Consider the following 24,691-nt stretch of genomic DNA (forward strand, 5'->3'; position numbering starts at 1 on the left):
CCGGCCAGTGCCTGCCCAGCCCGCCTGGCTCACACTGCTGCCCACATTTCTGCTCTCACCCATTTATCAAGCTGGTCCATTTTTCAGGTCATCTCCAGGATGGGCCCAGAGGTTAGAGCCCCATTTCCAGGGGTGGCCCGGAAACCTCCCCCCACCAGTGCTGGGTCCACGAGGATGAGCCACTGTGCTTCCTGGTGACCTGGCCAGTACCCACTGAGCCTGTGAACACTTGCTCTGCTCCCTGCCAGCCTCCCTGTGAGCCTGGTGGGCCTGAAAAGATGGCCGGCAGGTCCTGTGTAATCATAGCACCACCGTGAGACAGCCGTATCCTCCTCCCATTCTGGCTGCTGCCTCTGCCAGTCCTCTGGTTACATGGGCAGCCAGGAAGCCCTGCACGTCGCGTCCTAGCCTCCTCCTCAGTCACCTGCGCAGCAAAGGCAGCAGGCCTCAGGCCTCCCTCCCTGTCGGGCACGCGTCAGGACAAACTCGCACCCCTGGAGAGCAGAGAACCAGCACACTGCGAACTGTCTGCAGACAGGAGGTAGTGCCAGCAAGTGCCTGGGAAGGGCTGAGCATACCGCTCACACATTCGACACACAAGGCTTCTCCAGGGGCGTCCCCAGTGGGTGGTGGCCACAGTGGGCTGGAGTGCCCCGCTGACCCCACCACAGGCTGTCACTGCTGTGTGCCACACGTCGCAGGGGAACCATACCACGCGGGGCCTGGGGATCGGCCTGGTGGTGCCGTGACGGCGGGGAGAACAGGCATGTGTCCCAGGCCAGCTGTGCCTGCGGGTAGGAAAGGCATGGAAAATCAGCCATTTCCTCCACCTGAAGGAGCCCGAGGACAGCCCCGGCAACTGGCAGGCGGCACTCGGCATCTGCCCCGTGGCTTTGGCCAGGGTTCCATGGGGAAATGTGCAAAAACAAAGTCGTCTGTTTTCGGGGGAGTGGAGGAGGGGGCTAAAGGAGAGAAAAACAATCTTCTCAGACGCTCAAAGCACGAAAACAAGTGGAAAATGATCAGTCTGGTTTTCCATACGTGAAAACAAGAGGATCGTATTCTCAGACTCGGCAGGAAATGCCCCCACGCTCCTCCTGCCTGGTGCCTGGGCACTGGGGCCCGCCCCCAGCAGCCTGTGGCCCCAGGTGGCTGAGGGCAGACGGTGAATGGTGGCCTGGGAGAGGACCGAGCCTGAGGGCGAGCGGGCACTCACTGTGACACGTGGGTGATGGGGGCCAGCAGCGTCTCCCCTTCCAGGTCCAGGTCCTCAGCAAAGCTGTTGGTTCTCATGAAATGGGCCGTGCTCACTTCCAGCAGTGTGGGACTCTTCTTCACTGCGGGGGAAAGTGTGGGGGGTGCGTTAGGCCTTGGCAGGCCTGATGGCAAAGGGCGCCCAGGGCTGCAGCCTGTCACCGGCCATGGGACAGACCTTCACTCCTGAGCCCTCCCACAGACAAGATCACCACTGGGTCGGGAGTGGAGACCATGGATCTAGAGGGTTAAGTTGGTCCCTATGTGCCTGAGGCCTCAGGGGCCCAGGAGTAGGGCCAGGGACACCTCAGAGTGAGGACTGGGCCCCAACTGACTCAGGTGTCTGGGCCTCTCCCCAGGTCACACCTCACATTCAGGTCAAGAATAAAACATTGATAGGCACAAGTCTGGGAGGAGACACCGACCCCCACCACTGGGTTGTCTCTGTCATGCAAATGGAGGGCTTCTGACGCATCACTGAATACCCAGGGTGGTCTGACTCCTGCCCACACGGAGTCGAAAGCCCAGAAGGGAGCAGCAGCCTCTGAGCTCTTGGCCACCATGTCACATCACCACCCACACCCCGAGGCTGGACCAGGAAGACCCCAACAAGCTGCAGTCACATTCAAATTCCTGGGCCCACCCTCAGTGACCTCGGCGACACAGGCACTCAGGGCCGATGAGAATACGTATCAGTCCTGATTTTCAACCTGGACGTATTTTGTTCTTCACCTGAAGTTATTGTAAAAGAATTAAATACTTGTAAAAAGTAAACAAAGGTTCGTGAAGGCCCTCCTCCCCCAAGGTCAGCAGTGTTGACCACCCACAGATTCCAGCTCATCCTTCTCTGCTCAGCATAGCAGCCGACGCCAGGTGACACTCGCTTTTGTACACAGGAGACAGCTGTGTTCCCGTCACTCTGTGCGCCTCATTTTTCTACAGGTGTGTAGACACGGCCCTACATCATAACGGTCTGCGCTTTCAATCTGCTAGTTACTTCAGCCATTCCATGGCTAATGGACGTTCAGGCTCTATTAGCTTTACACCACCTGCTTAAGACAGGGATGCACCACCCATCTTTATGAAAACCGGACGTACTGGGCCAGCGGACAGGGTGCTTCCCTGGTTATCTTAATGTATGTTGCTGGGTTGTTTTCCCAAGAAGTTGTAGCAGCTCAGACTCCAGCAGCACCGTATGAATGGCCAACTTCCTCAGCCATCTGCTGGCAGCCTCCGCAGTGCCCACCAAGTGTGGATGAAGACGGGTGCTGTTTTTCCTTTTACGCCGAATGCCTTTTGTGGGTCGGAGGCTGTTTGGATTTCTTCTTGCAGAATTGACTGTTCATATCCTTTGCTCAGTTTTGCTCATCAATATATAGGAATTTTTTATATATTAGAAATATTAACCCTTGGTGGTATAAGGCACAAACATCTTCCCCAGTCTACCTTTGGTGGTTTTTCTTTTTCTAAACTTTTATTTATTTAAGTGCGTTTTTCCAGGACCCATCAGCTCCAAGTCCAGTAGTTGTCTCAATCTATTTGTGGAGGGCACAGCTCAGAGTGGCCCATGTGGGGATCGAACCGCCAACCTTGTTGTTAAGAGCACAGTGCTCTAACCAACTGAGCTGACTGGCCACCCTGCCTTTGGTGTTCTAACCTTACCTGTGGTTGTTTTTAATCATAGAAAACGTTTGATGTTTTTAAAGTGCTATACCTATCTTTTGCTTTTGAAAAAGGAAGGTTTTCCCACCCCAAAGTAATTAGCTGTCTCCTAAATCTATTTGTAATATAAATGTATGGATGTGTGTGTGTATGTGTGTGTGTGTGTGTGTGTGTGTGTAAATTTTAATACATTTAGCATTTATACCTAACATTGCGGGAGATCAACAATCAGAAAACGAAAACGTAAAAGGTATTATATACAATCTTAGGAAAAAGGAAAACTAAAGGAAAACATAAACTATAAAATTTCTTGAAGGAAACAGGAGAAAATCTCTGGACTTTGGCTTTGGCAGTGAGTTTTGAACTACAACACCATAAGCTCAATCTGTAAGGGAAAACAAATTGGAAAATTGGACTTTATCAAAATTAAAAGCATATTCTCTGCGAAGGACACTGTTAAGGGAATGAAGAGACAAGCCACAGACTTGGAGAAAATGTTTGTATGTCACCTATCTGGTCAACAACTTGTATCCAGAATATAGAAAGAACTTCTGCAACTTGACGAGAAAATGAACAACGTATTTATAAAAATGGATTACAGATAAGCACGTGAGGAGGGGCTCAATTCAGCCAACCTCAGTAGTTACTAGGGAAATGAAAATTAAATCCACAACGAGTTGCCACCACACCCTTCTTAGAATGGCTAAAATTTCTCAGTGGTGTCAATTTTGGATATTTGGGGAGAGAAGTTAGAGCCTTACTCCTCACCTTACATTAAAAGAGAGAAACAAAAAACAAGAGAACACCCGCAGCCTGGTAATAATGCCAAGTGTTCACGAGGGTGAGGAGCAACTGGAACGCTCAGGTGCTGCTGTGGGGATGCAGACTGGGGCCGCCATGTTGGAAAGGGGCCGGGCGGTTCCTTGTGAAGTTAAATAGACACTTACCATGTGACCCAGTGGTCCCTCTCAGATATTTACCTAAGTGAGTTGAAAATGTATGTTCATGCAAACCAGTACAGAAGTGTGTATAGCACTTTTACTCACAATCACCAAAACCTGGAAACAACCAAGATGTCCTTCGGTAGGTGATGGACAAACAAACTGGCCCATCCAGACAGTGGGATACCACCCAGCAATCAAAAGAAATGAACTAATCGTTCACACGGCGACATGGGGGAATCTCAAATGCATTTTGCTAAGCAGTGAAGGAAGCCAGATGCAAAAGGCTACATATTATATGATTCCATTTATATGACATTCTGGAAAAGGCAAAACTACAGGGACATAAAACAGATCAATGGCTGCTAGTGTTTAGGGGAGGGGGAGGACTTGACTTCAAAAGGGTTGCACGAGGGAATTTTTAGGGCTACGGAACGTCTCTGTAATGCTGTGGGGGTGGGTACATGATTCGAGGCATTTGTCAAAACCCACAGAACTACACCTCCAAGAGTGAATTTTACTGTATGCAAACTAAAAGGAAATCAGCCAGCCGGCTGGAGGATCCTCGGAGCAAATGGTGACCAGTGCATTCTGTGTTATGAATGTACAACACAGCATCAAAAGAAAGGGGAAGACAAATGGCCGACAAAGGCTTGGGAAACAATCTTGACTGGATACGATACGGCTCAAGTACAAATGAAAACCTCACAAGCACAGAATTCTGATTGGTAAATTTGTTTTTCATAGGGGTGCTCCGTGTAGACTTGGGTCAAACAAGTAAATAAATGATAGATAATAGGAGCCAGGTTTCTCACTGTCAGAGAAAAAAGTAAAAAGTAAATGGAGTGTGGGGGGGTGTGAATGAACCCTGTGGTTAGAAATATCAGAATGAACTCGTTTAGCTTAGTAGAGACACAGAAGTAGATAAAGTTTCGTGCAAACTGAGGTTGTGTGTGAACACAGATCTCCGGGCTCTGCCTTCTGAGTGGCCCCAGGAGCAGTGACAACCCTGGAGCCATGAGCACAGACCCTGGTGTCTAAAGACCATTCAAGCTCCAGCTGTGGGAACCAGGGCTGCACGGTGACGCTAGGGCTAGAGCAGGGGCAATACAAGATGTCTAGTGCTAAAAAGGAAGGGAATGCTCAAAAATAAATACATGAAAAGAATGGGGCTGTGACAAATAGACCCAGGAACGAACACCAAAGAACTCCCAATCCACTGGCCAAAGCTAGAACAATCTGAGCCACAAAGTAAGAATAGTATTGGACTCTAGCTCAAAAAATAAACATCCCTGAGTTCATACGAGCTACATTAAGTAAATAATTGGAGGAGAGGGTCAAATCTTCCTGACAGAAGAATTCTAAATGATAAGTGTAGAAAGAATGAGGAAAATAGGAAAAGCACCGTTAGAACATTGCAGTGACATCTGCTGCAGGCAGGACCCACGGATGAGCACTGAAATTAGTAGGTGACATTTGGAGCAACATGTCACCAAAGCGTCTTCTCTCAGATATTCACGCATTGCTGTGGTGGTTTTGACGCATGTCCACCAATTCTTCCACACGCTCTCCTGCAGGAGGTTAGCCCATCGCCCCCCGAGTATGAGCTGGACTCAGGGACTTGGGTCTCATGATTAGACTGTGGGGAAGAAAAAACAGTAACTTGACGGTGGACAGCACCTTAATCAAGTGAGTCAAGGTTAATATCACCATTGACAAGCTATGTTGACGTCATGTACCGGACGTGCTGCGCTGAGAAAAGCACCTCACTTCTGTGGTGTTCTTTCCACAAACCCACAATGCCAGGCTAACCCTGAGAAGATATCAGACGGACCTACATCGAGAAACACTGACACCTGACTAGTATTTCTCAAAAGGGTCAAGGTCAGGAAAAACAAGGCAGGCCCGAGAAGCTGTCACAGAGCAGAAGAGACTAAGGAGACCTGCTCACTGAATGTAATGACGGGTCTTGGAGCAGGAAAGGGCCATTAGTAGTTAAACTGGGAAAATCCAGATAAATGAACTACACTGCACCTTAACTGTGTTGTTGCAATATTAATTTCTTAGTTTTGGTCATCGTACCACGATTGAATAAGAGGCTGACATTAGGGGAAGCCGGTGAAAAGTATATAGGGACTCTGTACTATTTTTGCCTCTTCTGTAAATAAACAATTATTTCAAAGGAAAGAGTGAGAAAAAACAACAACTTGTGTACAATGACACAAAACAAATCTAGTATCTAATGAAAGATATCCAAAAACTCTAAGGAGACATGATAAAACCTTCACAAGAGACATTCAAGAAGACATAAATAAATGGAGAAATACACCTGTACTTGATTGACTAGAAAACTCAACAGTGACCAGATTCTCCCCAAATCTTAGTACAAATCCCAAGGGTTGTGTGCTAGAACCTTGGCAAGCCTGAAGTTGACCCGGAAGTGTAAAAGGACTCTAGTCAGCAACATGGCTGAATTATAGGGCAGCAGACTTGCACTCCTGGGCATCTGCTTAGGAAGCTATGGTCGTGGAGATGGCACGGTGCTAACACACACAGGAGGCCAGGGGGACAGGGCTGAGTGTCCAGAGAGAGCCCCCATGTGGATGCTGGCTATGTATCAGGTGGCCTGTGCATGGTGGACATGGCGTTGGGCGACAGCTGGCTGTCCACATGGGGAAACGCTAGAACGGAGCCTTCCCTCACACCACACACTGCAGGCAACTGAAGACTAATGAAGAAAAGCCAAATTTGAATGCCTTCCTGGCTGAATCTAGAATGTCTTCATGACCTCAGGGTCTGAAGGATTTTCTAAAACGTTTGGAGCAGTAACCATAAAGGACAGACTGATTAACTTGACTACATTAAAATGGAGATTGAGTCACCACCGACGCCCTGAAGCAGACAACCACACAAAGCTAGTATCCACAAAATGTAAAGAACTCATCCAGAGCAACAAGATAAGTCTACACTGCTCAGTGAAAGCTGGGCGGCAGACAGACACGCATATCACAGGAGGAACCCCAGTGGCGGGTAGACATGTGGGAAGGTGTTGTGCCTGACCAGCAATCAGAGATGTAAATAAACTCTCAGAGCTCACAGCCCGTGGGGGCGAGGGGCAGTCTTCCAGCAGGAAACCGCACAGACATGACTTAGTCACACCCGGGAGAAGGGCTCCGAGTGAGGGCTCGCTGCCCGTGACATCGTCAAGGGAGCGCAGGAAAGTGACCGGTAAGCCTTGAAGAACGTGTGCACATTCAGAGGCTCACAGGTCTGGGACCTGCTGGGCGCATTCCCCCTCCCCCCCAATTTGAGCGATTCGGGGCTGAGATTCAAGTACCCTGGGTTATATTATACAGTTGTCAAGTGACAGAGCTAAAATCTCATCCAGGATTCAAATGTTCTTTCAAAAAAAAAAAAAAAAAAGAAAAAAAAGGTGGGGGGAGGGAAAAGAACACAAATACATATTTTTATGCCTGCATCACTTGTATACAGAAGGAAGGAACGGCAGAGGAGTGGCTGGAAAGTGGGGCTGCCTTCCAAACCCCTGACATGACAAGTGCCATCTCCAGAGCCCGCGGGCCAAGGGTGAGCCACCTGACCTGACAGAGACCCAGCCTGGTGCTTTAGGAAATTAAACTGTGAGCACAGCACGGCTCCCCAGTGTGGGTGGGGCCTGCACCTGCCAGAGAAGAATGTGTGCTGCTGGGTTTCATCCTGGGAACAGCACATGGGGCCACAGTAAGGGGCAGAGAGGGGTACCACAGGGTCGTTTTCTCAAGTCAACAGGAAAGGTGCCACCCTGCCGTGGGGCCTGCCTTCACCACCACCGTAGTCACCAGGGCCGCAGCCCCATTCCATTTCCCACCCGCGGTCACAGCCGGGTCAGACGCTTGCAAGGTGCCTGGAGTGGCCAGGTGGGGAGTCAGGTCCTTGGGAGACACAGTGGCGGGCTGCCCCCTTCAGGCAAGGGCTTGGGGGCAACTGCTGTGTCCTGAGAGACCCAGCTTGTCACCCCTTCCCCTGACAAGCCTAAGGTTGGTGGTTCACAGGATGTGAAAAGACAGCCGTGGTCTGGAAGCTGCAGAGCAGACCGGGCCTGTGGCAGACTCTACCGGGCAGCTCATTTCGACACCAGGCCCCGAGGAGGGCACCAGAGCCATGGCAGGGGGGCTGTCCAAAGTGCCGGAGCTCCGGAAGCAGAGAATACTGCATCCTGGCGACAGTGAGGTCACACTTTCATGAGACAGTTCCAGTTTTCGATGCTTTAATTTTCTGGCTGTCTTTCTTTTGTCAAGGCCAGAATCTGGGCCTAAATTTTCAGGGCAGAACAAAACAATTTTGTTTTCTAGGAAAATGGGAGGTCTGGGATGGCGAACGCAGCCTCTGGCGTGGCAACAACCACAGCTGGTGACGCCAGCTGCCAAGTCTCACCCACTCTCCAGAGAGCAGGGACCAAACAGCACAGCGTCTGCTTTTCCAGGCAGCGGCCTGTTCTCGGAGTCATTTTCATTTTCTTTAAAAAAAAAAAAAAAAAAGGCACGGAAAAAAGACTAGAAGGAAATAGACCAAAATGGTAACCGTGTTTTTATCTCTGGGTGAAGAGACTGTGGGTGATGTGCGTGTCCTTCTTTATTGTGTCCGTGTTTCATGTCTCGTGTGATTCTTTTCCGGGTCACAAAACAATATTTGTGGAAGTCCCCCTACCTGCCGCCCTGCACAGCTTGAGCTGGAGTTAGCAGAGGATGTCAGAGCCTTCATCGTCCTTCCACTTGGCCTGGAGCTGCCTACATGGTGGCACAGAGCCCTGTCCTGTCCCAGATGCCCCTAGCCTTCCCGTCCTCCAGCGCCCCATCCAACCCCTGCCCACTCTGGTCCATCCCTCTCCCTGCAAGGTCAGTTTATCCCCAGGACTGGGACACTCTTGGCTCCCAGACTTGACCTCATTTGTGCCACAGGAGCCCTGTCGGGTGGCCTTTGAGTCCATTTCTAGATGAGCAAAGATGTTCGGAAAGGCTGAAAATGGCTCCCTGGGCCACAATGAGCAGGCCAGGCGTCCAGGAGCCTGCTGACCTTGCTTCAAGGCCCCAGCCCTGCCCTGCTGCCCTCTGTCCTCACGAATCTCACCAGGGTTGGGGCTCTTTCTGGGAACTTCGCCCGGCCCTCCCCGTCATGACTGATGAAAATGCTGCCTCGGCTGCCAGGTACCCTCCACAGCTTTCCAGCGCTCCGAGATGGCCACCCCTGGGTGGACTTCCGAGTGCCTGGCCTTTAGGTCCGCCGGTTCCTCGGCGCGGGGCCTCACCTCCCACCTACCCCTGTCCCTGCAGGCCAGCCCCCCCACCCCCACGGGGATAAGCAGAAGCTGGCCCCGTCTTTCTTGAGTCAAAGCCCCTGCCCCCTCCAGGAAGTCCACCCCCTCCTGGCAAATGCACTAAAGCCTGCAGGTCCTGCACCGTGAACGGGACCCCCTCCCCAGGGCATCCGGACAGCTGCAGCCAGGCCCTGCATGCCATCGCTGAGCCGTGGTCCCGGGCCTGTGCCCGCTCACAGACCCTGAGCCAGCATGGCCACGCCGCCACCTGTGTCTCCACTCAGAGGCTAGAAGTAAGGGACATGGACAGAAAGTGTAAAAGCCATTCCCACAACAGCTGCCAGGAATGGGGCGAGGAGTGGAGTGAGAATGTGTATTTGCAGCTGGCACCCAGTTCCGCTTAGGAAAATACCTTGCTTGAGTGAACACCTGTTGTTTTTGCCTGTCCAGCAGCCAGGCCTGGTTTCTGGGAACAACTTCTCGAATCTTCCTTCAGGGGCAGCTCCTTCCCCACTCCCAGGCTGCAGGCTCCAGGCACCCAGACTGTCCCCCAAGAGGCCTGGTGACCAAGGCCTTGGCCTTCAGAGGCTCAGAGGCAGGTCTGAGGACAGCTTGTATCCCGGCTGGGACTCGGGCAGAAATGTAGAGCTGACAGCCATCTTGCACCCACTGGAAAGTGGCTTCCAGAGGACACAGCCATCCGTCCCAGTAGCCAGTGGGAAGAGGGAGACGAGAGGGGAGCAGGAGAGGGAACAAGGCGGGTGTGGGGAGAGCAAGCAAGCGAGATCATCCCAGCCCCACGTCCAGCTGCGTCTGGAACAGCTGGGTCCAGATGTGTGAGCCAAAAAAATATCCCTTTTGTGCTTCAGCTAGTTTGAGTTGGGTCCCATCATTTGTTACCAAGAGAGTCCTCAGGAATGTGTGTGACAAACTTGGGGGTGAGGCATGAGTCCGAGGGGATGGGTCTGGGGAGTCGAGGTTACAAAGAGCTGAACTTACACCTCCCTGGCTGTGCTCGGAGGGGCTCAGGGCAGAGGGGACGAAGCTGTCGGGAAAGACACGTCTGCCATGGCCCAGGGAGCTCTCGGAAAGGGGTCCCTGAAGCTGATGGCTGGCTTTGTGCTGCGATGCTGCCCTGTCTCCCCACCTTTCCAAGAGGCCCTCTGCACGTCAAACTGGGGGACATGCCGGCCCTCACGTCCAGTTCAGGGCGTGCACAACAGATGTGACAGAGGTGACCTTGTAAGCCTGACCAACGCGAGGGAGCTCACTGGGCTGTCCACACCCCTGGAGATAAGGATGTCGAGGACCCTCACCCCCAGCGCGTCCTGTCCCAACGGGACTCACAGGCTTTCACACACGAGTCAGAGGGAACGGGAGTGGTTCTGTGGGCCCACGGGTGGGGTCCAAATAGCGGGGGCGCTGGGGGGACAAGTAATAACAGCCAGGACAGGGTCAGCTCTGAATGAGCACAGGAAATGGAAAGAGCAACAGCCACCCACATGCGTCGGCGACCCTCGGGGTCTCTGCTCCAGGAAGTCACTGCCCAGGTCTCCCAAGACCCAGTTGCAGGGGATGGTTCCCAGCAGCCAGAGCAGCCCCAGGAAACGTTAGTATACAACGGAATCTGGGTTAAGCGCTGTCTTCTCCAAGAGCTGAGCTCACAGGACATTCCCAAGAAACCTCTGGAGAGGTGGGGAGGAAAGTTTCTGGAGGTCTTTGGATGAAGGCAACAAAAAAGTGGCCTTGATTTTCAAGGCGAAATTACAGAGGAAGAAAAAAATGTTTTTAATCTAATTAAGAGCGATCTTTTCACCTTCATCTCAACACCGCGGAAACGTGCCAGTTCTGAACTTCACACAATAATCAAAGCAATTAGTGAGGGGAAAGCCTTGGACGCCGGTGCAGATGTTCTCAGAATGTTTAATGGGGAAATGAGTTGCAGGCCTGGTTCTCAGCATCCGGCTCCAGGCCCTGGCTACTAAACCCAGACATCTGCTTGGGCCCCACCCCCAGGCCCCGAGGGCGCGGGCTTGAGAAACACAGGTCCCTTCCCAGGCTGCCTCCCAGCCAGGCCAGATCCGGGGCTGAGAGGCTCCCCATGGCTCCCCAGGCTGGAGCCTGGACACAGTCAGAGCCACCCCAGAGCTGGGGGGAGGCTTAACGTCAAAATTATGTTAACAACCAATGTCAAAAATAATCAAGTCAGCCAGGCCCTGCTGGCTGCAGAGTGCTGGGAGGCAGGGAGAGGGCAGGGGGCCCTGAGGGGCTCTCAGCGCTGACCGCCCTCCCCCCACCACACACACACCCACTTCGCACAAACACCACTTCATGAAAAGAGACCTGGTGGCATCTGTCCAGTGTGGTGGCCACAGGCCCACTCTCCACACTGTTGGTGGGTCGAGCGTGAGGAGCTGAATAATCAGAGAAAACATGGAGAAATGAGCGTGATGCTTAGAAAGCGGTGTGTCCCTTCCAGCAGAGGGGCACATGGCTGACGGAAACTGGCTGAGGGCGAGACAGGGACCCGGCAGGTCCGGCTCAGCAACGCTCCTCAGAGGCCCTACTACATGGCTGGCCCCAGACACACAGGTAAAGAACACTGTCCCTGTTGTTGGGGACACGGGCCCCACCCACACGCCCTCAGCACTCACGTTCCATACATGCCAAAGGCTTACTGCAAACTGGCCAGATGCCTTCCTTAGTGCTATCTCTGCTCGGGGCCTGCTCAGCACACAGGGCAGGCCAGAAGGGACCACAGTGACTCCCCTGAGGGGCAGCCCTCAGCAGTGCAAGATAAGTACCCTAGCTTCTTAGCAGCTGGTGGGACAACTCTGAGTGCTCTGCGAGGCTTTCCAGCTGCTTCCACGGCACTCTTTCCAGTAAGTGACCTGCACAAAGATTCCATGTTGGTCTCTGTACCCAGGAGACTGGCCCAAGACTGTGCCAGGAAGCCATGGGGGCATTTGAAGGAGACAAGCAGCAAGGTCGACTCTTTAAAGACCTGGTCTTGGGCAGCTGTGGGAAGAAGGGGGGTGCGGAGGAGGCAAGGACAGAAACAGAGCAGTGAAGAGGGAAGGGTAACACCCAGGTGGAGAAATGGCCGTGGCCTTATCCAGGGAGGCAGCTGGAAGGAAGCAAGGAGTGAGCAACATCCAGGAAGCTGACAAGACCCGCTGATGGGCTACACTGAGGCCCTGAGGATAGGGCGTAATTTTAAAAGCCTTGCAGCCAGCTTTGGAGAGCAGGGGCATGTCGTCCCCCTTCCCTCCAGTTCCAAGGCTCCCCACTTACCCTCCCTGAACGCACACAACCAACAAGGAGTACAAATAAAAGAAGCCGCCACTCGGCTTCACCAGCGCTGACAAGTGGAACACTGGCCTTCGAACTCCCTGAGAGGACAAGTGAGCCAGGTTCCAACAGTGCCACAGCCGCCTGCCCACCACTGGATGCCCCTGGATGCTGTCAGGTGAGCTTAGGATACTCGGTCAGAAAATGTGAGGACAGTGAGTGACGTCAGTTAAAATGGAGGAGCACATACCTCAGAGGACCCTTCCTTCTGCAGAAACATTGAAAACATCAAGCAAAACCTTTCAGAATTCACTTGGTCAGAACTCTAGAAAGCAGTCCAAAGGTTTATAGCAACCAGTGAACACCAAAGCAAGAAACAGGCGACTTAAAAATGGTAGTCAAGCTCTGGCATTGTGCTTGCCCTTGTAACACTGCTTTCCCTGGCTCAGTGGCAGTCTTGATGGCAGCCACATTCCCAGTGTGGGACCCTGCCCCCTGGTTCTGGAAGCAGCAGGGCATATCTTATTTCCAAAGAACTGTGTTTGCTCTGTGTTGTCTGGGGGCTGCCAGAAGGAATGGACACAAGGTGACTGCCTTTGTTTCCTCTAATAGGGAGCTCACCCGGGATGAAAAATGGTGGACATTCCTTGAAAATACTGTAAGGGAGTCAAACAAATCACAGCCACCTGGGAAAAGATTCCAGTGGAGGCATAAAAGAGTACTGAAAGCATGGGAGGAAAAGCTGAGGAAAGAGTTTCTTTGGGAAATCAGGCCATTCAAAAGCACTTATGTATACTGAAGAACTGAGAAAGCCAAAAGAGGCCCAGGGCAGGATGCATGCTGAGAAAAGTCCTGAGAACATCACCTCTGGCTGACCTCTATGCCCACCTCAAACAGGAAGTGAAGGCTAAGGCAGATTTGTAAACAGAATGGTCAAATCTTGAAGGATTGCCCCAGCACAGAGCTGACCTGCAAAGATTGGAAGTTCTTGTACTGTTTTCCTCCCTCCCTCTCTGCCTTTTTACTGACTCCTGGTACTCAAGGAAATCTCTTGTCAAAACACCAGCTGAACACAAGCTAGAGGAACAGTGACTTCAGAGGCTACAGCTCACAACAAGGAAAAAAGAAATACTGAGATGGGGAAAGATTCTGAGGTTTAGAGTTATTACATTTAATATCCCAAACAATTTTTCAACAAAAAATTATGAAGCATGGAAAGAAAATAAGGTGGGACCCATTCACAGAAGAAATGAACAGAAACTGTCCCTGAGGAAGTACAGACATTAAACTTACTAGACAAAGACTTTAACTTTCTTAAATATACTCAAAGACTTAAAGGAAATCATAGACAAAGAACTGAAGGACACCAGGAGAGCAAATATATGAACAAATAGAGAAAATCAATAAAGAGAGGAATTAGAAAACAGAATTAGACAAAAATTTTGGAACTGGAAAGTATAATAGCTGAACTGAAAAACTCACTGGAGTGTTTCATTAATGTATTTAAATGGGCAAAAGAATCAGTGAACTTGAAGACAGGTCAATTGAAATTCTCCAGTCTGAAGAGCAGAAAGAAAAAAGAATGAAGGAAAAGTGAACAGACCCTGAGGGACCTATGGGTTCCCATCAAGCCCACCAACATCCATATTGGGAACCCCCAAAGGAGAGGTGAGACAGAAAGGGGCAGGAAGAATATGTGAAGAAACAGTAGCTGACAATTTCCCAAATTTGATGAAAGACATGAATCTATACCTCCAAGAAGTTCAGTGAACCCCAGGAAAGACATCATAAGCAAATTGTTGAAAGACAAACAGGACCATGAAAGGGTGAGAGAACGGACTCGTCATGTACAGGGATACTCAGTAAGATTAACATCCAATTTCTCATCGGAAAGCATAGAGACCAGAAGGGAGTGGGACAGAATTTCGAAAGTGCTAAAAGAGAAAACAACTGAGTCAAGAATTCTATGTCTAGCAAACTTATCTTTCAACAATGAAGGAGAAATTAAGACATTCCCAGATAAACAAAAGCTGAAGGAGTTCATTGCTAGCAGACTGGCCCCACAAAAAGTGCTAATGAGAGTCCTTCAGACTAAAATGAGTGGACCCTAGAGAGTAACTCAAAGCCACACAAAGAAATAAAAGAATTCCAGGAAAGGCAACTACAACTACAGCGGTAAACATAAAAGCCAGTCTGATCGTATTTTTAGTTTGCATTAGGTTGGTGCAAAGGTAATTTGCAATTATTTTTAATTTTTTAAACCGCAATTACTTTTGCACCAACCTAATAGCTCCTCTTTATTTCCTATAGTCTTAAAAGACATGCATCAAATAGTCATATATATATATGATACTGGCAACACAACGTATAAAGACACAATCTGTGACAATAGCATGAGGGGATGATGCTGCATAGTAGCTGGCTTTTCATATGCTAATGAAGTTAAGCTGGTATGAGTTAAAAGTAGGTTTTTATAAATTTAGGATAGTAAATGTAATTCTCATGGTGACCACTAAGAAAATACTTAAAATACATACACAAAGGAACTGAGAAGAGAATCATTATGCACTTCCAAAAACCCGAAGGCAGTAAAAAAGACGTGAAGAACCAAAAAGGCATGAGACACACAGAAAACAAATAGCAACATGGCAGAAATCCTTCTTTACCAGTAATTAAATGTAAATGGATTAAATTCTCCAATCAAAATACAGTCATTGACAGAATGGATTGAAAAATTATCCAACTTATGCTATCCACAAGATACTTATTTTAGATCCAAAGATACGGATTGAAAGTGAAGGATGGGAAATAATATTCTATGCAAATAGTAACCAACAGATAGCTGGGAAGCTACAGTAATATAAGAAAAAATAGACTTTAACTAAAACATTGTTATGGGAGGCAAAGGACACTGTATATTGAGAAAAGGATCAATTCATCAAGAAGATGTTATATTTATACATATACACATAACAGCCCCAAAATATATGAAGCAAATATCGACAGAATTCTTGGGAGAAATAGATGGTTCTACAATAACAGCTGGAGACTTCAAAAGCCCATACTGAATAATGGATAGAACAACCAGGTAAGATCAACAAGGAAACAGAAGCCTTAAACACTATAAATCAGCCAGACCTAACAAATATATATGGAACATGCCACCCAATGGCGGCAGAATACACATTCTTCTCAAATGCATGTGGAATATTCTCCAGGACAGATCACATGTTAGGCCACAAAGCAGTCTCAGGAAATTTTTAAAAATTAAAATCATACAAAGTGTCTTTTCCAAACAAAATGGAATGAGCCTAGAAATCAATAATAAAAGGAAAACTACAAACAAATATATGGAAATTACAAATATGTGGAAATTAACACACTCTTTAAAAACTAACGGGTCAAAGAAGACTTCACAAGAGAAATCATAAAATATGTTGTGAATGAAGATGAACAGAAATGAAAACAATGTACCAAAACTTACAATATGCAGTGAAAGCAATGCTCAAAGAGAAAATTATAGCTATAAATTCCTACATAAAGAAGAAAGATCTCCAGTAACCTAACTTTACAGCTTAAGGAACTATAAAAAGAAAAGTAAACTAAACCCAACTTAGCAGGAAGAAGAAAGTAGTAAACACGAGAGTGGAGGGATAAATAGAATAGTAAAACAGAGATAATCAACTGAACCAAAAATTGGTTACTGTTGAGAAGATCAACAAAATTGGCAAGAATTTAGCTAGGATGACGAAGAAACAAAATGGAGAACATGCAAATAAAATCATAAATGAACATGGGGACATTACAAATGACCTTACAGAAATAAATAAATAAAATTATAAGAGGATACTATGAACAATTAATTGTACTCCAACAAATTAGACAACCTAGATGAAATGGAAAAATTCTTAGAAATGCATGAACTATAAAAACTGACTTAAGAAGAAATAGAATTGTTGACAAGTAAAAGTTTGAATCTGTTATCAAAAACCTCCTAATGAGAAGTCCAGCATCTGCTGGCTTCGCTGGTGAATTATACCAAACATTTAAAGAACAGTCAATACCAGTCTGTAACAAAAAACAGGAGAAAAGAGAACATTCTGCAACATATTCTATGAGGTCAGTATGATTGATACCAAAACCAGACAAATACATCACCAGAAAAGAAAACTAGATACCAGTATCCCCTATAGATGTAAAACCCTCAAGAAAATACTAGTAAACCAAATCCAGCAGCATATTGAAAGGATTATACACCGTGAGCAAGTGGGATTTATTTTAGGAATAGAAGGGCAGTTCAATGTAAGAAAAATCAATCAATGTGATATATCACATTAATAGGAATCACCTCAATAGACACAAAAAAAGCATTTGACAAAACCCAACCTTTCAGCATAAAAATACTTACAAAATTAGGAAAAGAAGGGAACTTAAACATGATAAACAACATCTATTAAAAACCCATAGCTAACATCATACTCTGGTAAAAAGAAAGCTTTTCCCCTAAAACTAAGAACAAGACAAGGATGCCCATTTTCACCACTGCTTTTCAACAATATACTGGAAGTTTTAGCCATGGCAATTAGGCAAATAAATAAATTAAAAGCATCCAAATTGGAAAGGAAGAAATAAAACTATTTTTATTCACAGATGACATGATCCTATATATAGAAAATCTGAGAGAATCCACAAAAAAGCTACTGGAGCTAATAAGTTCAGCAAAGTTGCAGGGCACATGGTCAACACACACAAATCATTTGCGTTTCTACACACCAGCAATGAACAATCTGAGAAGGAAAAAAAATTGAATTCCATTTACAATAACATCATGAAGAATAAAGTAATTAGGAATAAAGCTAACCAAGGAGGTGAAAGACTTATGCTAGACACTACAAAACACAGCTGATAGAAATTAAAGACCAAAATAAATAGAATGACACCCTGTGCTCATGGACTGGAAGACTTATTATTAAGATGACAGTATTACCCAGTGATCCACAGACTGAATGTAACCCCTCTCAAAACTCTAATGGTCTTTTTTGCAGAACTGGAAAAAGTGATCCTAAAGTGTTTATGGAATCACAAGGGGCTCTGAATAGCTAAAACAATATTGACAAAGAACAAAGTTGGAAGATTCACACTTCGCAATTTCAAAACTTAGACAAAGCTATAGCAGTCAAAAGAATGTGTTACTGGTATAAGGACAGACATATAGACCAATGGAACAAAATGGAGAACCTGGAAATAAACCCTCACACATTTGGTCAATGGATTTTCAACAAGAATGCCAAGACCATTCAATGGGGGAAAGAATAGATTTTTCAACGAATGGTTGAATGGTCGAATGGTCGTGGGACAATGGATAGCCACAGGCAAATGAAGGAAGCTGGACACATACCTCACTATATATATATATGATCATCTCAAAATGTATCAGCAACCTAAATATAAGAGCTAAAACCATAAATTCTTAGGAGAAAATATAAGGAGAAGTCTTTATGACCTTGGATTTGGCAATAAATTGTTAGATATGCAAGCAACCAACACAACATTGTGAATACGATACATACCACTGAATTGACTTTAAAATGATTCATTTATGTTACATGAATTTCACATTTAAAAAGTAGGGGGCACAGAAGACTTAAAAGGAGCACAGACCCTGGGTGTGTGTGGAGGGTGAGAGTCCAACATTAAGTGTCAAAATGGAGAACACAGGACAGAAATGGGTTCACAGCATTTCTATGAAGTTCCTTACTGTGAGTGGGACATGGCAGCCTCAGAGAATCACTTCTTAGGAAGGCTTGGCTATACAGAGAAGTGGTGTGGCAGTGCAGGCAAAGAAGGAAGCAGAGAGGAAATGAAAGAATCTTTCAGGACTTAAAGAAAAACATGCTAATTCCCTCACACAATAGTACCGCCTAGAAAAGAAACTGCCTGAAAGAGATCAAGACGCAGAAGCGAGCATCCTTGGACTAGGAACTCTGACCACTGTGCACGGGGGGACATGAGTCAGCAGACAGCATCCATACACTACTGCTGTAAGGAAAAGAATCAGAAATTGAGAATGAAGTTTTCTGCCACTGAAATTCTCCTCCCAAAACCAACCATAAAGCTGAACAAAACTAAAAACAGTCCAGATTGAATTAAATATCCTCAATGTTTGGGATTTGAAAATATACCGAGTCAGTAATAAAAACACTTAAAACAGACATGGACAAAAAATAAGAATGAAAGAAATGACAACAGGTGATGGAACAAAAGATAGAAATAGAAGAAAAGCATGAAAACAGCTAAGGTAATTAAAATGTGATAAAGACAGAAAAAGTGAGTGAGCATTATTGAAATTGAAGCTCAGCAAAAGAGGGCCAACATGCATATAACAAGTCTCTGAAGAAGAAAATACAAATAATGCAATAGAAATATTTAAAACTATTAAAGCATTCTATAAACACAATAAAATCTAACTCTCACACAGAAAGGAACCACATGGTACCAAGAAAGTTAATCTGGAACAACCAACTCAGACACTTGCGAGTAAAACTACTAGACTTTAAAAATAAAGAAATCCTTAGGAACTCCAGGCAAAAAGATGAAGTAAGTACAAAGCATGAGAATTATACTGGCAATAGACTTATCAAAAACAACATACAAAGCAAGAAAACAGTGAAACAGAATTTCGAAGTAACTTATGGACATACAAACCAAGAATTTTATACCCAGTCAAGCTGACCTTCATGTACCGAGGCAATAGGAAAACATTTTTATATGTGTACAGTGTTGGAAACATGAGCCCTTGCTCAGGAAGCTACTAGAGGATGAGCTTCATCCAACTAGGGGAAGGCTGGGAAATCTCTGGTAAAAGAACTGATGGGGAACGTTCTGTACATTTAATTATAGAACTGGATGAAGACCTGGATAGAGTTGTGGCTGAATGCGAATGTATGAACATCATCTACCTGGACAAAATAGAAGGAGTGCAAACTTGAGAGGAAAAGCAAGAGAGAATGAGAAAGTCCACATATAGTATAGAGAGTGTATGACTTATATACCTAATCAAGAGGAACCCATAGATAGAATTAAAAGTGGCACACCAAATAGTATAAATGTAAGAAAAAATGGTTAAACCACAGCAAAATCATTAATGCAAAGGACTCCACCAGTAAAAAAATATAAACATTCTTACATACCAAAATAATTTATAAGAAAAAGCAGATATGGAAAAGAGCAACAAAATCAGTATGACTACAGAGAATAATTCCAATATATGATAATATAAAGGAACTAAAATCAAACATCAGTTATTAATGAGTAAAAACATGCCTCTTAAAAGAAAAAATATTCAAATTTGTTTGTAAATCAAAACCCAGTTCTATGCATTAAAAAAAAAAAATTGAACATCTAAAATTCAGTGGTTGAAATGGCTGAAAAATACAGGAAGAAATGGATGAAGACTTAACCAGGTAAGTGGAAACACCAAGAAAGCAGAGGTCATTATTCCAGTATCAGAAAAAGTATAATTAATGCTAAAAATCATTAAATGGGATAAATAAAGATACGTTATGATGTTAAAAGCCAATTTTCATAATGAGATTATATCAATTATGAATAATTGCTATGAATACTGCAGCAACCACTTACATAAAAAAACTACTGGATGTGAAGGAAAATATATAAACACCTTAGTAATAGCAGAGTCTAACATTCCACCTTCATATGACAGACCAAGTGGACAAAAAATAAACAAGGATATAAAAGATCTGAAGAACATAATCCATAAGGTAGGTCTCGTGTGTGAGTGTGTGTGTCTGTGACTACACCATGACAATAGACTACCCCTGCTTTGGCACACATTTATAGGTCTAAATACAGAGCTCAATAAAAATGAAAATACACAAATTACCAATTCAAAAAGCTAGAAAAATAAATCGAAAGCACAAGGAAGGAAATTACAAAGATAAAATAAATTAATGAGGCAGAAAGCAGTAAAATAGTAGACCAACTTAATAAAACCAAAGCCCTGGTTATTTAAAAAAAAAAAAAAGTGAAATAGACAAACTACTCTGTGATTAAGGAGAAGAGAGAAACATCAATATACAAGAGAAATGACAAGAGAAAGCAACTATCACTGTGAAGGAAACTTGAAAATTCACAGTAGACTACTTGGTACACTTCTATGCAAAAACTTTGTAGAACACAGACAAAATGAATTTCCTTGCAAAATAGTTGATCTAAAATTGATCTCAGTAGAAACAGAAAGCCTAAACACACTGATTTCCAAAAAATAAAAAAGCTAACAAGGAATTACCCTAAAAGAAAGTGCCCTATTTTATAGGTTCCATAGGGGAATTCTACCCAAACTTGTTAGAGACGAGAGTCCTAATCTTACACATGTTTCAGAGCACGAAAAATGAAGGAGACCTTCCGAATACTTTTTATAAGTGTAAATTGACACATAAACCTGATAAAAATAAAACAAAAGGAAATAAAAGACCAGTATTATTTATGAATGCTGTTGCAAAAATCCTAAATATTTTCCCATATTAATATGTTTAAGAAGAAACATTTTCTCCAAGAATTCATCAATCATATCTAATAAAATCTCGTGAAAATACAAATGGATGGATACTTTCTTGATATAACTCCACAAATACTAGAAGAAAACAGGAATGAATTCCTCTATAAACTAAGTATAAGGGAAAGGCTTGCTAACTATGACTATAAATCTAGATGTAATAAGATAAATCTGACTTCAGATGTAGTAAAATGAACCTTTTGCGTAGAAAAAAATACCTTAAGGAAAATCAAAAAACAGGAGAAAATGCACTGTATATCACCAACAGAAAGCTAATGGCTATGATATAGACAGGACTTCTAAAAGATAAGGGAATAAGGATGAAAATGGCTATAGAAAAATAAGCAAAATATATAAACAGTTCAGGAAATGATATCTGAAAATGGCCCTTAAGCTTATGAAAAGATTGTGATTTCACTCATGGAAAAAAAAAAAGAGCAAAAGCTAACCTGAATGTCATCTTTTTACCTACCAGATCAACAAAAATTCAAAATGGAGTTTGGTGATATTTAACGAAACTAAATGTGTATTCATGTTTCAACCTAGCCATTCCACCTCTAGGAATTCACCTTACGGATACACCTCCAACAATATGCCAAAAAATATCAATAAGATTATTCAGTGTGCATTGTCCAAAGCACTGGCCTCAGAATGGTGACCATAGCTGCCAGCCAGAAACTACCTACACATACAAGCATTCGAGACTGGTTGGAAAGACTACGGTACACATGCATCAAGGAATACCACGCAGCTGTAGGAAATGCCAGTGCTCTATGCATGGATATCAAGTGATTTCCAGGAAATATTGGTAGGTGAGAAAAGCAAGGTCTGAAAGGGCAGATAGAGAAGACTACAGTTTTTGCAATAAAGAAGGGGAAATGAGAAAATACATGTTTGATAAAGAACGCAACCACAAACAATAAACCAGAAAACATTGAAATTGGTTATTTATGAGGGGTGGGGAGGAAAGATGGAAGGGCTGTGGGAGGGAGGGATATTTGTCTCAGTAGACCTGTTTATAGTTTTGACTTTGGACCTACAATATTCTATATGTACATATAAAAACAATTACAATTGAATCAGAAAAATGTAATCCACCTCTGGAATGGTGGCCTGAGGACTATGGCAAAAGTCCCTATATGATAAAATGGACAACACTGTCAAATACAACCTTTAAGAACTCCAGAAAGTAACTAAATTGAAAATGAACGCTTGATCAGAACAGCAGGATCTGTGGCAATTTAACTTGGGGCTGCTCCTTGAGGACCTTCAGTCTCAGTGCCAAGAAAGAGGGCTGACGGAATGTGGGCTCTGTGGAGAACCCCATGCGCCGTGTCAAACCAGAGCAACCTCGGTGGCGAATAATGAGGAAGGCCAACAGCACAGCTGCACAAGGCTGCAGTACCGGCTGAGGCAGCAACAGGCCAGCAAACATTTTTAAAGAGGTTTCCCTGAGATCTGGAAGATTGCACACACTCTCAAGACACACCTGAGAGGACCCCTGCTATCTCTTTACCCTTGGCTGACCGTGAGACCCTGTGGAAGCAGAAAGTACAGGCCAGGAGAGACTTGTAAACTGCCTGAACATTGAGTGAAGGTCAGCTCATACACAGACCACCTCAATAAATGGTAGAGGACTCACTGGCCCAAGACGTTTTAAACAAAACTTGTGACCAACCAGTCTGACCACTAGGCTATGCTGATCCAGCGGTGACACCATGGGAACCAGGCTTAGAAACAAAAACAAAGATTAAAAAATAAAAGGCAGAAACATCAGTGGCCACACACTACAAGAGACACAAACTACAGAATCAGTACCAGCAAGACAAACAAGTCAACAAACAAACAAACAAACCAGTAACCACAATCACCCTGGTTAGTAGGAGGATTCAGAATCTAGAGTTCCTACATTATATGAAATGATTAGTTTTTAACCCAAAATTTTGAGACTACAAAGAAACAGAGTGTAACCCATAATAAAGAGCCGTCAATAGAAGTGATCTCTGTGGGGGTCAGGGGGCAAATGTTAGCCTTAGTCGGCAAAGACTTCAAAGCACCTATTATAAATATGTTCAAAGAACTAAAAGAAACCACGTTTCAACAATGAAAGGAAAGTATGATGACAGTGATTCATCAAATGGAGAATATCAATGAAGAGATGGGAATTGTAAAATAAACCAACTAGAACTTCTGGAGTTGAAAAGGACAGACACTCAGATGAAAAACTAGAGGGGCTAAACAGCAGATTTGAGCCAGCAGAAGAAAGAATCAACGAATTGGACGATAGGTCCATAAAGATGGTTCATTCTTTAGAACATAAAGAGAATGAAGTAAATTGAACAACACCTCCGAGGCCTGGTGGGCAGCATGAAGAGTAACACGATATGTGTCACTCGAGTTCAGAGAGGGGAGGTGCAAAAGGGACAGACAAACATATGTGAAGAGATGATTTAGTATTAACCTGAAGCAGACTGTTTTCTGTTACGATGCTTATTGTAATCCCCAGACTATACTACTAAGAAAATAATTTTAAAAATAGGAAACTAACAAAGGAGTTAGATTGGTACAATGCAACACATTTATTTAACACAACAGGGAAGGCAGCAAAGGAGGAAGAGAACGAGAGACATGAGACATAGGAAATGAATAGCAAATGACAGACATAAATCCTACCATATCAGTAATTATATTAACTATAAGTGAATTAAACACTCAATAAAGAAGCAGAGACTGCCAGACTGCCTAGAACAGGCACCAAGTATATACTGCCTACAATAGATACATTATATATTCAAAGACACAAATATGTTCAAAGAGAATGGATGGAAAAAGATGGCATGCAAAGATTAAACACCAGAAAGCTGGAGTCAGTATACTAAATATCAGACAAAACAGACTCTAAAACAAACTCTGTTACTGGAGACAACAAGAGACATTTATAATGATAAAAGGGTCAATTCATCAGGAAGAAGTAAAATTTACAAGCAAAAATTATAAAGACATAAAAATTATAGATGCAGCTGATGACAGAGTCCTAAAACACATGAAAAAACTGATAGAACTGAAGAGAGAAACAGACAAGTCAACAATAATAGACAATGCAACACGAAAATAACTACTGGTCGGGTCTTTTATATCCTTGCTCATTTCCTGTCTCGTTTTATATACCGTTATTAAGAGTGGGATATTGAACTATTACTTAACTATTATTATTGAATGAGGTGCTGGGAGAGGAGGCTACGTGACACTCTGCTCAATGCCCTCCCTCCCCTTTGCTGGTGTCAGGACTCAATGGGGAGCTAGCCGAGCATCCACCTTGCAGTGGGGCGCATTGGAGAGTTGAGCTTCCACCCCACTCAGAGGCTTCAAGTTGGTGCCCCCACCCATTTTCACTGGGAAGATGTCTGTGGGCAAAAGGGGAGCCAAATGTCGATCCACCGATCTGTGATGAAGGTCTGTAAGGCAGTGCCCTCCATTTTCTGGAGTGGGATTGGTGGGGCCTGGGGGGAAGCTGACACTGGCTCTATTTCTACACCTCAAGAGGGCAACTGTCTGCTAGGAAGGAAGGAAGAAGGGAGGGCGGGAGGGAAGGAAGGAAAATACTAAACAGAACCCAGAGTCTTCTAGGATACAATGTCTAAAATTTCCAGGGTATAA

General features: G+C 44.9%; 1 protein-coding gene and 1 long non-coding RNA gene across 4 annotated transcripts in view; one reads left to right on the forward strand and one right to left on the reverse strand.

The window, feature by feature from the left end:
* LOC109435666 (uncharacterized) overlaps nt 1-23,546 on the forward strand; it is a 58,280-nt gene extending 34,734 nt beyond the window's left edge. Inside the window, exon 2 of the long non-coding RNA XR_016018447.1 lies at nt 88-23,546. This is a non-coding gene — a long non-coding RNA (uncharacterized LOC109435666). The remainder of the gene's footprint in view (nt 1-87) is intronic.
* Nucleotides 1-24,691, reverse strand: part of KCNQ1 (potassium voltage-gated channel subfamily Q member 1) — a 307,298-nt gene that overhangs the window by 170,919 nt on the left and 111,688 nt on the right. For all 3 annotated transcript variants that reach the window (XM_088789796.1, XM_019713689.3, XM_019713688.3), the window contains one exon: nt 1,217-1,337. In XM_088789796.1, coding sequence (XP_088645922.1) covers nt 1,217-1,337 — 121 coding nt within the window. The remainder of the gene's footprint in view (nt 1-1,216; nt 1,338-24,691) is intronic.

The sequence above is a fragment of the Rhinolophus sinicus genome, chromosome 14, assembly GCF_057876585.1.
Source record: "Rhinolophus sinicus isolate RSI-liver-muscle chromosome 14, RSI-T2T, whole genome shotgun sequence".
NCBI classification, from domain to species: Eukaryota; Metazoa; Chordata; class Mammalia; order Chiroptera; family Rhinolophidae; genus Rhinolophus; species Rhinolophus sinicus.